Source organism: Rhinoraja longicauda, chromosome 9, assembly GCF_053455715.1.
Source record: "Rhinoraja longicauda isolate Sanriku21f chromosome 9, sRhiLon1.1, whole genome shotgun sequence".
NCBI classification, from domain to species: domain Eukaryota; kingdom Metazoa; phylum Chordata; class Chondrichthyes; order Rajiformes; family Arhynchobatidae; genus Rhinoraja; species Rhinoraja longicauda.
The window spans coordinates 57,544,507-57,563,218 of NC_135961.1; the positions used below are offsets into that span (position 1 = coordinate 57,544,507).

Below are 18,712 nucleotides of genomic sequence, written 5' to 3' on the forward strand. Positions count from 1 at the left end.
ACACGTGCAATGGACAATAGGTGCAGGAGTAGGCCATTAGGCTCTTCGAGCCAGCACCACCATTCAATGTGATCATGGCTGATCATTCTCAATCAGTACCCCGTTCCTGCCTTCTCTCCATACCCCCTGACTCCGCCATCCTTAAGAGCTCTATCCAGCTCTCTCATGAATGCATTCAGAGAATTGGCCTCCACCGCCTTCTGAGGCAGAGAATTTCACAGATTTACAACTCTGCAAGTTGACAAATGGCTGTGGAGGCCAAGTCAGTGGATATGTTTAAGGCGGAGATGGATTCTTCATCAGGGATTATGGGGAGAATGGCGAAAGTAGACCTGATGGGCCGAATGGCCCAATTCTGCTCCTATCACTTATGATCTTCCATAGACACAAAATGCTGGAGTAACTCAATGGGACAGGCAGCATCTCTGACTCTGGGAGAGAAGGGATGGGTGATGTCTGGGGTCGAGACCCTTCTTGAAACATCGTTACCCATTCCTTCTCTCCAGAGATTGCTGCCTGTCCCACTGAGTTACTCCAGCATTTTGTGAATAAATACCAACATTTTGGTGTGTCTCTATCTATGGTTTAAACCAGCATCATCTTTGGAGTTCTTTCTTACACACTTATTTGATGATCTTGTGATCTTTCTTACCCCCCCCCCCCCCCCCCCCGAGGAGGCTGCAGCCCGCAGCGCGCTGGCAGTTCCCGGGCTCTCTGACCCGCTCCACGTGCCCGCGCCGCCCGCCCGCCCGCCCGCCGTTGGCCACCTCTCACCGCGCGCCCGCCCGCCCGCCGTTGGCGACCTCTCACCGCTCCACGTGCCCGCTCAGCCCGCCGTCGGCGACGTCGTCTCTCCGCGTGCGCACCCCGGCGTGCCCGCTCCGCCCGCCCGCCCGCCGACCGTTGGCAACCGCGCGCGCGCGCGTGCCCGCGGCCAATGGGCGCGCGGCCCGGCCCGGCCCGGCGGCTCCAGCCCAGGCGCCAAGGAGGTGGCGGCGGCGGCGGCGGCGGCTGTTGGTGAGCGGAGCCGACACTCGGCCTTCTCGCAACTCGCTCACTTCACCCCATCCCACGACACGACACGGGCCCAGCGGCGACAGCAGCAGCGGCATCATCAGCATCATCTCCCTCACACCACCATTTCTGCGGCGAAGGGAACGGCCGCCATGCAGTAAGTCCCGGGCCCGCTGCCTGGCTGAGCGGAAGCTGCGAGGAGCGCGGCGGAGCAGAAATAGCAGCCCGATCCCCTCTCTTCCTTCACCCTCCACCACGCCCTCCTCCCCCTCTCCCCCATTCCTCCCTCCTCTCCCCCATTCCTCCCATTCCTCCCCCTCTCCCCCATTCCTCCCCCTCTCCCCATTCCTCTCCCCCATTCCTCCCCCTCTCCCCCCCTCTCCCCATTCCTCCCCCCTCCCCATTCCTCCCCCTCTCCCCCATTCCTCCCCCTCTCCCCCCATCCTCCCCATTCCCTCCCTCTCCCCCATTCCTCCTCCTCTCCCTCATTCCTCCCCCTCTCCCCCATTCCTCCCCCTCTCCCCATTCCTCCCCCTCTCCCCCATTCCTCCCCCTCTCCCCCATTCCTCCCCCCTCCCCCATTCCTCCCCCTCTCCCTCATTCCTCCCCCTCTCCCTCATTCCTCCCCCTCTCCCTCATTCCTCCCCCTCTCCCCCATTCCTCCCCCTCTCCCCCATTCCTCCCCCTCTCCCCCATTCCTCCCCTCTCCCCCATTCCTCCCCCTCTCTCCCATTCCTCCCTCTCTCGCATTCCTCCCCCTCTTCCCTTTCCTCCCCCTCTCCCCCATTCCTCCCCTCTCCCCTTTTCCTCCCCCTCTCCCCATTCCTTCCCCTCTCTCCCATTCCTCCCCCTCTCTCCTATTCCTCCCCCTCTTCCCATTCCTCCCCCTTTTCCTCCCCCTCTCCCCCATTCCTCCCCTCTCCCCCATTCCTCTCCCCTTTTCCTCCCCCTCTCCCCCTTTCCTCCCCCTCTCCCCCATTCCTCCCCCTCTCCCCCATTCCTCCCCCTCTCCCCCATTCCTCCCCCTCTCCCCATTCCTCCCCTCTCCCCCATTCCTCCCCTCTCCCCATTCCCCCCTCTCCCCATTCCCCCCCTCTCCCCCATTCTCCCCATTCCCCCCCTCTCCCCCATTCCTCCCCCTCTCCCCATTCCTTCCCCTCTCCCCATTCCTCCCCCATTCCCCCCTCTCCCCATTCCCCCCCTCTCCCCCATTCTCCCCATTCCCCCCCTCTCCCCCATTCCTCCCCCTCTCCCCATTCCTCCCCCTCTCCCCATTCCTCCCCCTCTCCCCATTCCTTCCCCTCTCCCCATTCCTCCCCCTCTCCCCCATTCCTCCCCCTTTCCCCATTTCCCCCCTCTCCCCCATTCCTCCCCCTCTCCCCCATTCCTCCCCCTCTCCCCATTCCTCCCCCTCTCCCCATTCCTCCCCCTCTCCCCCATTCCTCCCCCTCTCCCCCATTCCTCCCCCCTTTCCCCATTTCCCCCTCTCCCCCATTCCTCCCCTTCTCCCCATTCCCCCCCCTCCCCATTCCTCTCCCCATTCCCCCTTCTCCCCATCCCCCCCTCCCCCATTCCTCCCCCTCTCCCCCACCCCCCCCATTCCTCCCCCATTCCCCCCTTCTCATTCCCCAATTCTCCCCCATTACCCCCACTCTCCTCCATAACTTCCCCATTACCCCCCCACTCTCCCCTAATGTTAAATGATCCCGATCAGCTAGATGAACTTTGAGGGTGTAATTGTCAAATAGATACTGTTCACATCACATTGATTTCTATTTTTGTTTTTCATATGTAGACCATGAAGCGAGTACGCACAGAACAGATTCAAGCTGCTGTGGCTCACTACCTCAGAAGAAGGCAATTTGTGGACTCGGATGGAGCCATGAAGCAAGGACCGAAGTTTTCTCAGACTGCTGAAGAAATGGCAACCAACTTAACAGGTACCTCAAAACAAAGTTGTGCCGACCTGAAATGTGGCCACTTTGGACACTGGACAGCATCAAGTAACTATTCGTTGGCAAAGATTGCATTAAATATCACAAGAAAAAGCAAGACGAAATAGCCAGTTTGTTTTGCTTCTGTGAGACCTGTGTACAGAACTACCAAGTATTCCTGCCTACCTACATTTACACCAAAGATAGATACAAAATGCTGGAGTAACTTGGTGGGTGAGGCAGCATCTCCGGAGAAAACCAAAGCGTCACCTGTTCCTTCTCTCCAAAGATGCTGTCTGTCCCGCTGAGTTACTCCAGCATTTTGTGTCTAATGTGTAAATCAGCATCTGAAGTTCCTTCCTACATATTTTACCTACATTTACAACTGGCCAGTAGTTGAATTATTGCCAGCAATACAGACATATTTACAATAGATTTTAGTGAATCACACAAGAATCCTTGATCGAACTTTGTTGGCTCCAACTTGCACTAAAATGTATTTCCTTATCATGTATCTATACACTGTAAATGGCTCGACTGTAATCCTGTATTGCCTTTCTGATGACTATAGCAGGCAGCAAAAGCTTTTCACTGTACCTCAGTACAGGTGACAATAAGCTAAACTGAACTGAATCCTAATGCTGCAATCTGTACTCTGTTTATTTTCATGACCATCCGATCAATCTGCTGATAAACAAGTAAAACTCAACAACTAGTTCTTGGCCACCTTCAGGCGAAATCCCCTTTGCCATAAATTGAAACTGCAGCTTTTCCATAATATTTTCATATCTCTGCCTTCCTCTCCGCTTGTGACATTGAGGTTTGGCCATCTTCACCTCTCCTGTATGATATGTCAGCTGTTTGATACATTTTTTACTGTTACAAAGTCATTACAGGTGGCCAAACAATTTCTGTAGTTGCATTGTTTTCCCATTTAAAATCTTATGGAAGTAATCTATTTTCAATGGAACTCAATATTCACAATTCGATTGCTATCCAGGTAGGAAGCTTAAAATCCTTAGAACTTTCCAGCACCTGCTTTCCAACTAAGCTGACAGCATATTGACGTGAACTGCCACAAATAAATAAACAAGTCTTTTAACAGATTCATAATTTTTGACAAAAGGTATGATGAAATTTGAAAGAGGATAGTAAAGTGGTACTATAAATTTTTTGTTGTTTCGTTTTACATTCCCAAAAAAAGTACTTGGGCTTTGTATATTTGTAGTTGGAGCCAGTTCTTTTGCAGCTTTCGATTTTCAGAACTCTGCCCAAGGTTACTTTGATACGAGGGAGATTTGGGCAGTGGCTAACGTAGTGGCCCAGCTTAAAGCTGCCTGAATTATCAACTCATACTTGAGGAAGATTTTGTCAGGCAGCGAGTGAGACTTGCGTTCTAGCAAGTGAAAAATTTAAAAAAATGCAGAATCTTGTACAACATCTGAAAATGCTGGACATACTCAACAGGTCTGACAGCACCTGTGGGAAAAGACATGGAGTCAACGTAAAAATATTTAGTCGTTTTGGATCGTTGATTTGTTTTTTCCCCTCTTCCCACATATGCGGACTGATGTGCTGAGTAATTCCAGCATTTTCTGAGACATCACAGTTATGTACATAATTACCACATGCTGTTGTGTAGGCCTCACAGTAGGAGCAAATAATAACAGTTTAAAAATATATCCGTGGCATAATAGTCACAAGGTAATCCAAATTTATTACCAGAAAATTGTGTGTTGGGAGATTTGCAATATTTCCCTGCAAATGTAATGAAATGAACTGTCACAATTCATTGAATAGTTTTTAAGTAATTTCTATTTCACCAGTACGTCTCCTGAACTAACCTTGTCAATGCAGTATGGTTATTTTGAAATGCCTAGATTGTGATTTCACTGCCTGTGCAAGGTCTTGGCATTCATCATGTTCTATTTGTATCTTTTTAAAACAGTTCAGGCAGAGTCTGGATCTCCCAACGTGGTGTCTGCAGCTCCCTGTCAAGCTGATCCTAATCAATATGAGATCCAGTTTGGGAGGCTGAAAGTCTTCCTTTTTGGTAAGTTTAGATACGGTGTGGAGGTGGGGGGAAGCATGTAGAAATGTACTGCACTGAAAGGGCCCTTTAGCCCATGCCTGTACATGCATTCCCTCCACTTGCCAATCACGATGCCTTACCAGGCTGGTATCATTTGCCTGTATTTGTCCCATATCTTCCTCAATCTTTCCTATCCATGTATCTGTCAAAGTGTATTTTTTAATATTGTTATAGTACTTGCCCAAACAACCTCCTCTCGCAGCTCGCTCCATATACCCATCACCCTCTGAGTGAAAAGGTTGCCCCTCAGTTACCTATTAATTTGTGACCCTCTCACCTTAATATATTCAAGCACAAATTATGCATAAAAATAATCAAATTGGGGAGACAAAGAAGGGAGAGATTGAACTTTTTTTCGACTTCCATCACAGAGGAATGCGGAGGAGTAACTGGTGGATGTTCATGGTGAAATGTATTTTGTGTGTCCTGTTGCTTTTTATTGTTATGACTATGGCAATTGACATTCCTCGTATGTTGCAAAACATACTTGGCTAATAAAGTATGATTGTGTGATTATGATTGTGAAATTACTCTGTGTGTGGTTGCTTATTACTATCTCTGAAATTTGTAGCACATCACAAAGTATTCTGTCATATGTGATATAATTTCAGCCTGCAAAGTGATTGAGTATTTGTCTGAAGACTGAAGAAAAGATACTGAGCAATACTAGGAACAAAAGATGTCCCACCAGGACAGCTGATTCAACCGTTCTGTTTGACGTGCTAATGATCGCATCCTGTTGTGTTATACATGTTAAGATTGCATCCCAGTTTAGATCAAGCTCGCGGGTTTGGGCAAAAATATCAAATGTTTTAAATCTGAGAGATGTTGAGGTCACGAATAAATATTTAAAGTAACTGAAATAAATAAATTATCCTCCCCTGAGAGTTAATAGGCAATAGACAATAGGTGCAGGAGGAGGCCCTTCGAGCCAGCATCGCCATTCAATGTGATCATGGCTGATCATTCTCAATCAGTACCCCGTTCCTGCCTTCTCCCCATACCCCCAGTTGGGACTTAAAAAGGGGATCTAGTGGGTGAGGTGTGTGTGAAGAAAAACGCTGCAATTTGCATTCATTACTGTTGTGTCCAAGTACCAGAAAGCAGGGACACTTTAAAAAAAAACCATAGAATTCATGTTGATAGAAACAAAAGTTTGATCAAACCACAAGGTGTAATATATCGAGAACCTAACATCAGAGATGTGGAAGAAGAAATATGCAGATACTCTTACGAAAACATGAAAAAATGACAATGGGGATTTTCAATTTGCCTGATATAAATTGAACAGAAGGAGATAAGGAAAAATAGTTTCTACATTGTATATCAGACACCTTTTTCTGGGATTTAAAAAGCCCCCCAATATTTTAAAGAAAGAAATCAGAGTGAATGAACTAGAGCAGGTAAGAGAAAGTGGGGGAGCACCAAGCAATAATGGCCACAGTGCCCTTAAGGCAACAGGGAAGGACATGAGTCTGATGAAAATTAAGTTAACAGATTTGTGAGCTAATTTTTGAGGGACTGCATATAGAACTCAAGATAAAATGGGGTTCGGCATTGTTTTTGTTAGAAAAATGGAAACATTCAAAATAGCATTCAGCAAAGTGCAGGAAGGTTCTAGTCAAAGGAAAGAATGAACAAAACATTTGTGACGTTCAGCATATGCATTAAAAGAACTGAGGAAACGGAAAGTGGCACAGATTAGATACACAGGCAGCAGAGGAGGAAATATAACAGTTTACCAAAAATAATTAGGAAGGAAGGAAAAATGATCAAGGAACATAAAATAGAAAGAATACTTAAATATTAAATAGATTGGGATCGGAGCAGCGCCATAAAGGGACAAATAGGACAATACCACAGGTCAAGGTAAGGAAATGGCAAAAATCTTAACTTTGCTCCAAATTCACCATGAAGTTGGAGCAGGGAAATATTATTAATGAGTAATGAAATAATTACATTTAAAATAGAAAAAAGACTATCAAAACTCGCCAGGATTAATTATATCGTATATTTTTAAAGGATCAAGGTTAAAGATAGCACTTTTAATGTCTCCAGTTTTTCTAAAGGCCTATGTTAAAATATCCATTATACACCAGTAAACAAATCAAAGAGATGTAGAGCAGAGAATTGACCCTTCGGCACAACTCCTCCTTATCGACCATTTTGCCAAACCAAGCTCGTCCACATGCCTGCGCCTGGCCAATATCCCTCTAAACCTTTCCTATCCATGTACTTGTCCGAATATATTTTAGATGTTGTAATTGCACTCACCCCTGTACGATTTCTTCTGGTAGCTCATTCCATATCTATGTGAAAAAATTGCCCCTCAGGTCAGAGTCATACAACAAGGAAACCAACTGGTCCATGCCAACCAAGATACCCCATTTTCCTGCATTTGGTCCGTTAAACCTTTCCTATCCAAGTCTTTCAAAGGCCATTACAGTACCTCCAACCACAACTTAGAACGGAGATGAGGAAAAACGTTTTCAGTCAGAGAGTTGTAAATCTGTAGAATTCTCTGCCTCAGAAGGCGGTGGAGGCCAAATCTCTGAGTGCTTTCAAGAGAGAGCTATCAATAGTCAATAGTCAATAGTCGTTTATTTGTTACATACACATAAGGATAGCAGAGTCAGAGGGTATGGGGAGAAGGCAGGAACGGGGTACTGATTCGGAATGATCAGCCATAATCACATTGAATGGTCGGGTGCTGGCTCGAAGGGCCGAATGGCCTACTCCTGCACCTATTGCCTATTGTCTACCTCCTCTGGCAGCTCATTCCATATACCCGCCACGCTCTGAGAGAAAAAGGTGCTCTTCATGTTCCAATTAATCTTGCCCCTCTCGCCTTAATTAATAACCCTATGGTTATTGATTCCCCTAGCCTGGGTAAAGCGGATAGTGGAGTCAGGGGGTATGGGGAGAAGGCAGGAACGGGGTACTGATTGAGAATGATCAGCCATGATCACATTGAATGGCGGTGCTGGCTCGAAGGGCCGAATGGCCTCCTCCTGCACCTATTGTCTATTGTCTATAAAAGACTGTTCTTTCACCCAATCTATTCCCCTCATAATTCTATACACATCTATAAGATCACTCCTCAGCCTCCAACATTCCAAGTAATAAACTTCTAGCCTGCCCAACTTCTCCCTGTAAGCTTTGCCCATCAAGTCCTGGCAGCATTCTTGTTAATCTTCTCTGTACTCTTTCCAGCTTAATGATATCCTTCTTACAGCAAGGTAACCACAACTGAACACAGTACCAAAATGTGGCCTCATCAGTGTCTTGTACAATAGCAGCATAACACCACAACTTCTATACTCGATAACCTGACTGATGAAGACCAGTTTAGTTTGGAGATGCAGCCTTCGGACCACTAAGTCCAAGGCGGCCATCGATCACTGATTCGCATGAGTTCTACATTATCCCACTTTTGCCTCCACTGCTTATGATCTAGGGGATGTGGGAGGAAACCCAAGTGCAAACTCCACACAGATAACACCTGAAGTCAGGATCAAACCCGTATCTTTGGCACTGTGAGGCAGCAGCTCTACCAGCTGCACCACTGTGCTGCCCATTGTATTAAAAGTCCTCTTTATGACCCTACCTGGTTGTGATACCACTTTCAGGTCCCATTTAAAGATATCCCTTCTCACTTTAAAGCTTTGCTTTTAGATTCCTCTACCGGGGAGGGGGGGGGGGGGATAATGCCTATTTTCCTTATCTAGGTCAGAGTATCCAAAGGCATTCATCAAGTAAGAAGCAAATGGTATAGATGCATTTAAACCTGATAAAGCTAATGAGGGAGAAGGCACTAAAGCGTTACATTGTCAAATTTGTATGAAGAAAGATAAGTTCAGGTGCAGCATAATGCCAGCAATGACTGAATGGGTTGAATAACCTGTTTCCGTGCTCCAAATCCTATGTTAATTAATATTAGTATTATATATTAATATATTGACAATATTTTAGTGGGAGATTTGTATTGGGTATTATTTAATTGATCACATTGTCCAAGATTCATTCCTGCTGGCTCCGATTCTGCCTTCCAAGATCATTCCACTAGCGATTCATCAGCTGGTGCCCTGTCTGCAAAATCAGTACATGCACAATAGATGACATACCTTTGCAATAGGAGCACTGATCCTTGAATTTATGTGTATAAATGAGAGCTGCAAATGCAGTGCAAGTTAATCTGGTAGTATGAATCTGAGCAACTTTCTGGAGCAGGTTAGGGTATCAGCTTTGTCTATCCAACAAAAAAAAGGAAAGTTATTGCATGCAATCATGCCTTCTCTTTATTCCCTTATCGTGTATCTATATACTGTTAATGGCTCGATTGTAATCATGTATTGTCTTTCTGACTGGATAGCATGCAACAAAAGCTTTTCACTGTACCTCGGTTCACGTGACAATAAACTAAGCTGAACTCATAATAACGTGTTAAAATCCGAAGGCAGACAATTAAATGTTTGTTCATATATAGCATCACGGGTGATTGAGTCCTTTGTCTGTGACACTGAGATTTTTAATTTCCTGTTGTCAATTTCAGGATCATGAATCCAATTTTCATTTCAAATAGGTTTTGGTGATGGAACACATGCTGCTATATCAATAAGATTGGGGGGGTGTGCTTTTTATTTAGTTAATATCAATTTGGTTAATTGAGAGTTTTTGAAAAAATAGTTTTGCCGGATAAAATTTCTTCTGTAAAGGACAATTTGCTGTTTAAAATATCATTTGGGAGAGCAGCGTCTTTCTGAAATTGAAACTGCCCTTATATGGGTGCCTTACAAACACTGGCATGATAGACAATAGGTGCAGGAGTAGGCCATTCGGCCCTTCGAGCCAGCACCGCCATTCAATGTGATCATGGCTGATCATTCTCAATCAGTACCCCGTTCCTGCTTTCTCCCCATATCCCCTGACTCCGCTATCCTTAAGAGCTCTATCTAGCTCTCTCTTGAATGTATTCAGAGAATTGGCCTCCACTGCCCTCTGAGGCAGAGAATTCCACAGATTCACAACTCTCTGACTAAAAAAGTTTTTCCTCATCTCAGTTCTAAATGGCCTACCCCTTATTCTTAAATTGTGGCCCCTGGTTCTGGACTCCCCCAACATTGGGAACATGTTTCCTGCCTCTAACATGTCCAACCCCTTAATAATCTTATACGTTTCGATATTCTAAATTACACAATAAACTTGATGTCAGACACTTGTTGGCTGTTGGTTATAAGCTTGGATGGTTTTGCTGGTGTCCATTAGGAAGGCATAATATAGATAAATTGAAAAGATAAATGTGAACTGAAGATATATCATACAACCTTTTCATGAATGATACTATTTCGCTTAACGAATGATAATGATATATGCAGCGTATAAGTAAATTAACTCCATCTCAATCTTGAAGGGTGTTATGGCAGTGCAGTAAATATCAAACCCAGGTCCCTGGAGCGCTGCTAATCCCAAATAATGTCCATGCAGAGTTTGAATGTTCTTTGTGTAGGGAGGAATGGCAGATGCTGGTTTAAACCAAAGACAGACATAAATAGCCAGAGTAACTCAGCGGGTCATGCAGCATCTCTGGAGAAAAGGAACAGGTGACGTTTCGGGTTGCGACCATTCTTCAGACCAAGAACGATCTTGACCCAAAACATCACCTGTTCCTTTTCTCCAGAGATCCTGCCTGACACGGTGAGTTTCACATTCTTTGTGTCTGGTTTCCTTGGGGTTTCGTCCCATAGACCAAAGACTGCTGGTAGATTAACTTTTGTAATTAGTTTAGGGTAATAGTACGCCAGATCAAAGGAGAGTTGATGGGCATGTGTAAGAAAGAATAAGTTGCAGGACTACAGGGAAATAAGACTAATATTAATACTCCCTCCGAGCTGGTATGTACTCAATAGATTGAATGGCCACCTTCTGTACCATAAGTTAAGTGGTACCATAAGTGGAGACGATGTTTCCCCTCATGGGATAGTCGAGGACTAGAGATCATAGCCTCAGAATTAAAGGACATTCTTTTAGGAAGGAGATGAGGAGGAATTTCTTTAGTCAGAGGGTGGTGAATCTGTGGAATTCTTTGCTACAAAAGGCTATGGAGGCAAAGTCAGTAGATATATTTAAAGCAGAAATAGATAGATTCTTGATTAGTAGGAGTGTCAGGGGTTATGGGGAGAAGGCAGGAGAATGGGATTGGGCGGAGAGATAGATCAGCCATGATTTAATGGCGGAGTAGACTTGATGGGCCGAATGGCCAAATTCTTCTCCTATCACTTCTGATCTTAATAGATTAAGGGTATTTTTAGTTTGAATTTTTTTACATGTGATCCAGAACATAATTTGGTTTTGTTGTCTCACTTGAATAGCAAGTAAACTAAAATTTGTTTTGTAGATGCCTCATCTGTTCCAAATTACTATGTCAAATTTTAATAAACTTAATGCTTGGCATGTGGCATTTTCCGCAATTTTGGAAAAACCTATGGAAGCTGACTAAGTTCCGTGTATGCCTTGGATAGACACAAAATGCTGGAGCAACTCAGCTGGTCAGGCAGCATTTCTAGAGAAAAGGAATAGGTGATGTTTCAGGTTGAGACCCTTCTTCAGACAGAGTCAGGGGACAGGCAAACTGGAGGTATCAAAAGCTACAGAACAAATCAGAGCCAGTACTGATGAGTCAGGAAAGGTGGAGCCCACAATGGTCCATCTTTGGCTGTGATAATCAAGGGATACGAACAGTGAAACTAGCAAGATGACTAGGGTGGGGGAAGGGCGGAGAGGGAGGGAATGCAAGGGTTCTGTGTACATCTTCATGGAATTAGTGTTCATTATTTTTTGCAGTGTGCACTGATAAATTAGTTTTGGCTCATAAGGTTTGTGAACTGCCTGTGAGCACTGCACACATGGAGTATGGAAGTCCCTTGAGTTCATTCCCTCACTGTCACTTTTTTTATTCCAGATACAGAATCAAAGTACAGCCGAGAAGTGAAACAACTGCTCTACCCTTTATTTGTCTACCTCCATCTTGACATGGTACACAGTGGTTTGAAGAGTGCAGCAGATAGCTTCTACAGTCGCTTCCATGGAATGTTCCTACAAAACACAGATCAAAAGGACATTATGGAACAGCTGCGGAGTACTCTGAACAGCCAGGATATTTATTCAAACTCTAAGCTGCGTACTCTGATCGAAAACAAGTATGTTGTTAGCTTTACTGAAGAAAGTTACAACTATCTCCTCCGCTACCTCCAGAGTGACAATAATAGTACTCTATGCAAGGTTCTAGCCTCGCATATTCACTTGGATGTGCAGTGTTCTCAGCAGACTGGCTACCAGCTTTATAGTGTCGGAGTCCAATCGCGAAGTGATGGAGTAGGCTTGGAGCCTTCAGAGATTCCCACCACCATGTTGCAGAATGAAGCGGCACTGGAGATGTTGCAGGACAGTATCAAACAAGTAAAGGATGGGCCGCCCTCTCTCACAACAATTTGTTTTTACGCTTTCTACAACACGGACCAGTTGCTCAATACAGCGGAAATTTCACCCGACAATAAACTGCTCAGTGCCGGCTTTGACAATTCTTGTATAAAACTCTGGAGTTTGCGGTCGAAGAAACTTAAATTCGGGCCACAGCAGGTGGATGTTTCTCGAATCAACCTTGCCTGTGATATCGTGGATAATGAGGTATGAATCTGCCTTGCCTAGATTGTGTGACAGACGTGGGCTAAATCCAACTGTTAGTATCAAGTTGGTGAACAATGTACTAGGCATAATGTATCAGACTTATCATCTGATCTGTCCTAACCTATCTCCATAAGGTCATGTATCCAATTTCTCCCTTTGCTTTGAAAACTGACACCCCTCCACTCCTGAGGACGGTGCCAAACAGTAATACAGTTCTTTGTAGTAACTACGCCATGAATCCATTTCATATGTGCTCCCTAAGACTACTCCAGGGTTAATCATATCATATATATACAGCCGGAAACAGGCCTTTTCGGCCCTCCAAGTCCGTGCCGCCCAGTGATCCCCGTACATTAACACTATCCTACACCTACTAGGGACAATTTTTACATTTACCCAGCCAATTAACCTACATACCTGTACGTCTTTGGAGTGTGGGAGGAAACCGAAGATCTCGGAGAAAACCCACGCAGGTCACGGGGAGAACGTACAAACTCCTTACAGTGCAGCACCCGTAGTCAGGATCGAACCTGAGTCTCCGGCGCTGCATTCGCTGTAAAGCAGCAACTCTACCGCTGCGCTACCGTGCCGGTAATGTTGCACCTCGCCTCACTTTGCTCATTGTGAAGGAATAGGGAGATATACATCTGAGATAGACACAAAATACTGGAGTAAATCAGCATGTCGGGCAGCATCTCTGGAGAAAATGGGCAGGCGATGTTAAATTAAATACATATCTGAATTTGGTACAGGATTGAATTGTGTGTCGTAAAAGGAATGCAGTTAGGGGCAAAAAGTTGAAGGGACAACTTGAGCGAGCAAAACTGTGGCAAGTACAATGAAGAAGTCCAATGCATCCATTTTGGATTTTATTTGGTAAGAGGTCAGAATATTTTCTAACTAATGAAAAGCTGGGATCTGTAAAGGAGCAGGATAATTGGGTATCTACGTTCAGAGGGTGCTGAAACCTAGTGAACAGTCACAAAATATTTTTTTAATCTGTTGTAATGTCAGCCCTCGTGTCATGCAGACTGGGATGCAAAAAGAATGGAAGTCACATTTCAGTTATTTGGTTTGACTATATTAGAATCATTACATTCACCCCTGAACAGCACACCTTGGGAATGCAGGATAGATTCACCCAAATGCAAGTGGAGGTTAAAGATTAAGCTAATAGTGCAGATTATATTGATAAATCGTGTATGGTAATTTCTACATGGTGAAACCAAAATGTATAAAAATACCCTTTAATAAAATCTGACAATGTGCACTTTAACCACATGTGATTTTTTTCTATTACAAATCTCAAATTGTGGAGTACAGAGGCAAATAAATAAATGATGGGTCTTTGTCCCAAACATTATGGAGGGCACTGTATGCTGTTCTTGCTGTGTGACATACATTGGCTCGATCTCAGCTTTAATCTTCCTCTTAACAGCCTTGCATTAGTGAGTAGATGACATCTGCTATGAGCTTTGAAAGCTTGAAGGCTGTGCAAGGAATTGTTTATTTTTACAATCCGTCACCAGTTTTCCACACAGCCCTTACTTTCCTCAGTTTCGACAAGACATTCTAATAGTGTCAGCATATTTACTGGTGTACAAAATAAAGATACATGCAGCTGCTTTCTGCAGGAGAGAACAAGATGGAATTGCACCTTTCAGATTGAAACACTGCTACCAGAATAGTTTATCCTACCTTCCCCACAGATGTTGCCTGAAATGCAAAGTATTTTCAACATTTGTGTTAATCTCTGATTTTTCCACACTTGCAGAATTAGTGGTAAAATGTATTGTGTATTGGTAAAATTCTGAGAGCTTTCCCAAAACTCCAGCTTCAGTGAAATGAGAACACAAGGTGGACATGTTTGAACATGCTGTATACCCCAATCCCTGTGAGTCTTCAACCCATCACAAAGATTCGTATTTGAGGTACACGATGCGAGAGCTGCACGTGTATATTGCATTTAACATGTGCTTCTTGTGCATGGAAATATGTCGGCTCCTCACCCTCCTGCTTGAATAGAGTCACAGAGTTGCATAGCATGGGAATGGGCCCTTCAGCCCAACTCATTCATGCCATTATGATGCCCCATCTACACTAGTCATATTTACTAGCATTTGACCCACATCTGAATTCTTCCTGTCCATGTACCTGTCCAAATGTCTTTCAAATGTTGCTATTGTACCTGCTCCAACTACTTTCTCTGACTGCCCCAAATGCAGTTGGATATTTGTGTCTGACAGCAAGAGGCCATGTTTCAGCAAAGCTGTTACCCAAAGCTTATTCAGTTGAGTCCTGAACACTACTGAATTTCCCTCTGTGGAGTTTGACACAAATGGACACAACAAAAAAAAATGAATGTTTTCAATCATTTTAAAATACTGTTTGTAAAATGTACTTTTTATCATACGTGATAGGAATAGAATTAGGCCATTCGACCCATCAAGTCTACTCCGCCATTCATTCATGGTTAATTATGAAATGGACAAGAGTGTATTAGCTTAACTTTGAATGTCACTTTAGGATCAGTAACAGCTGTCAAGAGGTACATAGCCTTGCATTGCTCCTGTCTTACCAAAAATAACTTAGCCACTCTACAGTGTCTTTATGAGATCATGTAACACTGTCGAGCTGAAAGGTGGTCATTGCCTTCGGTATATGATGCACTATTTGCCAACTTCTACGACCTGCAATGATGACCATATGATTTGTTCAAGCAGTGGAATTAATGTTGACCTGGAAACTGGTTATAATCTCCCATGTCCTTTTTAAAAATAGCATCTTGGAATCTTTTGCAGCCACCTGAGAGAACTCTTTTAGATTGCCAACACAAGAGACTGCAGATGCTGTAAACTGGAACAAATAAAAACAGCAGGGGGAACTCTGGTCAGGCTACTGTGGTTGGTGGACCCCTCACTCGCATTTCAACTGTTCCCCTTCTGCTCTCACGCCCCCTTCCACAGCAAACGGGAGAGAGTTCCTAGGTTTTTTACTTTCGCCCTGTCAGCTTCCATGTCCAGCATAATATCCTGCCTTATTTCTGCCAGCTGTAACGAGATCCCACCAACAGTCACATCTTCCCTACCCCACCCCTTTCGGCCTTGCTCAGGGACTGCTGTCTCTGACTCTCTGGCTCACTCATCCATCCAAACCCCCCCCACCCCCCTCCATTGCTGACACTTCCTTCTGAAACTGCAGGAGATGTTTACTACAGGTGTTTACTCCTATTTCTTCGCTCTCTGGTCATCATCCCTACTTTATTTGGTTACCCTACCCTGATCACCTTCCTTCCCTTGTGTGTCGGCACTTATCACCTTTCAGGCTCTGTCTCTACCTCCATCCTCTGACTGCCCCCTGCTAGAAGAGGCTGCACTGGCTGTGTATCCTGGTCTCTGCCCCCTGTTTCTGTAGCACTGTGACAGGATGGTATTCAAGTCCGATGTTGTGTCATATCATTTCAAGCACACCTGTGCCTGGCTGGATATGATTCTTGGAGCAATCAAAAGAAAAATAACATTATAATATCCTCCTTTTCTCTATTGTACCATTGCAGTTTGGTTTGGATAAGTTATGTGGCTTTAAGCCTATCCCCATTATTAACAGGTATACAGGAGAGAAGCATGATCTCTACATAATCACAAAATAAAAGCCTTTAGAAGATACATTTTTTAATACTTTTAATCTGTGCATGCATGAAGAATTGAATTTCAATGTTAAATTTGTGTGATCCTGTTAGTTATTATTTGCTTTTACCCGTCTTTAATGCAGGTGGTAGATGATGTGGGCAGCGAAATGAAGATCCTAAGAGGGCACTGTGGGCCTGTGTACGCCACCAAGTTTCTCTCGGATAATTCAGGACTTCTCTCGTGTTCGGAAGACATGACGGTCCGATACTGGGATTTGTGCAGTTTTAAAAACACTGGTTTGTATCAAGGTCATGCTTATCCGGTCTGGGACATTGACGTTAGTCCCCTGAGCCTTTACTTTGTGAGCGGATCGCATGACCGGACAGCAAGACTTTGGGCACTTGAAAGAACGTACCCACTACGCATTTACGCAGGTCACTTAGCAGATGTGGACTGTGTAAAGTTTCATCCAAACTCTAATTATGTGGCCACGGGCTCGATAGATAAAACTGTGCGGCTGTGGAGTACTCAGCAAGGGAACACAGTTCGTCTCTTCACAGGACATTGTGGCCCCGTGCTTGCATTGGCCTTTTCTCCGAACGGGAAGTACTTGGCTTCAGCAGGTGAAGATCAGCGACTGAAACTCTGGGATCTTGCATCGGGTAATTTATTCAAAGAGCTGAGAGGACACACCGACAACATAACTAGCCTTGCGTTTAGTCCAGATAGCAGTCTGATTGTCTCTGCGTCAGTTGACAATTCTGTCCGTGTCTGGGATATTCGTAACACTCACTCTAATTCACCGGCGGATGGTTCTTCCAATGAGCTGGTGGGTGTATACACAGGACAGACCAGCAACCTTTTGAGTGTTCAGTTCATGACCTGTAATCTGGTGTTGGTTACAGGGGTTGCACAAGAGAAAAAAGAACCATAAATGAACACTTCCATTGTCTATAAATTCCTTGCACAGTAAGTCACGTGGACGGCATCTTAAGTGCACTGTTCTGGCTAGCCCTAGTCAGATATGTGATGTGTGTATCTACTGGCTTGCATTGATTGCACCTTGTTGCAGCCAAGTACACCAACTATTGCACAATTTTCCCAGTATTTTGATAGGAAAAAGCATAGTGGGGCCAGTGTTCGAATGTCTTCTCTTGCCTGCCCTTAGATATTTATGCAGGGTGCCCTGAAATTTCAGGTTTCAAATTTCAGGTTGACCAGGCACAAAAGTCATGGTTAACACAAGGCTGGGTTAAGTTGCAGATTTGTATTACATTTAGGATGTGAATCTGACATTGTTTGCAATGTCAGGTGCTGATGTACAGCTACAGAATGGATTATACCACTTGTGTACAATCAGCCAAAAGGTGACAAGAATGTTCTGGATGTAACTTATTTGTGGTCAGACCGAACTAACTCCCAGTTGAGTTCTTCTGTTCCACTCACCCAGCTGTTGGTGAATTTTCAGGCTTCGATTGCGATTAATCAGCAAATGTTGTAATCTGTGAAATCTCTTGTATTGGAAATCAAAGTTATTTGAAAATCATGCAAAGTACTTCAGGCCTTTTGGGGATTAAATGAACCTTTCCATCTCCAGACAAAATGAATACACATTATTGTCAAACTGCAAATTAAAGTCTGTTTTGCACACTGACAAATGTTTTCTGCTTTGTAAGCACAATTTGTTTTCAGAATGGAATGTCAATCAACAAGACTTCTATTCAGTCAAGATTCCGAGATCCAGACAAAATTCACTGAACTGATAGTAGGCAAGTAATACTCATGCTGTGGATACCAAGCAGCAACTCACTCCAAAGAGACATTTTAATCACCATGTCGTTATTTCAATAGCAGTATCATCGGAGTTCCTCATTTATCAATTTTATAGGATCTGTTATTCACCGGAAACTATGGCTGCAATGGCAAATCAGTCTGCTCAACTCCCCTTCTCCAGAGATGCTGCCTGTTTTACTGAGTTACTCCAGCATTTTTTGTCTATCTTCATGCTGAATTCCTTCAAGTTTTTTTTCTTTTTCTCTCTTAACCTTAATGAGTGGACAAATGAAATTTGCACGGCCAATCTAGAGGAAATGTTCATCGTGTATTTGAGACAATTTCTTAGAACATTTTAATGTGGAGCCAACCATAGAACAGAGCACTTCAGATCTGGCCATGTGTAATGGGACAGCATCAATTCATGATTTCATCGTAAACGATCATCTGGAGAAGTGTGATCTGAACGTGATATATTCAGTTTATGAATGACAAATGCAACTAAAACTAGTTTCTTAAACTTAAAGGCAATTACAATGGTATACCAACAGAGTTGGCTACTGTGTTTGGGGAAAGTAGATTGAAAG

General features: G+C 44.3%; 1 protein-coding gene across 1 annotated transcript; it reads left to right on the plus strand.

Annotated features, from left to right (window-relative positions):
- Positions 1 to 919: 919 nt before the first annotated feature.
- On the plus strand, positions 920 to 18,003 carry taf5l (TAF5-like RNA polymerase II, p300/CBP-associated factor (PCAF)-associated factor). Its single transcript, XM_078405582.1, has 5 exons — positions 920 to 1,171; positions 2,810 to 2,954; positions 4,897 to 5,001; positions 11,999 to 12,723; positions 16,495 to 18,003. Exons 2-5 carry the CDS (start codon positions 2,813 to 2,815, stop codon positions 17,284 to 17,286), a joined length of 1,764 nt encoding a protein of 587 aa, XP_078261708.1. The 5' UTR covers positions 920 to 1,171; positions 2,810 to 2,812; the 3' UTR covers positions 17,287 to 18,003.
- The last annotated feature ends 709 nt before the right edge of the window (positions 18,004 to 18,712 follow it).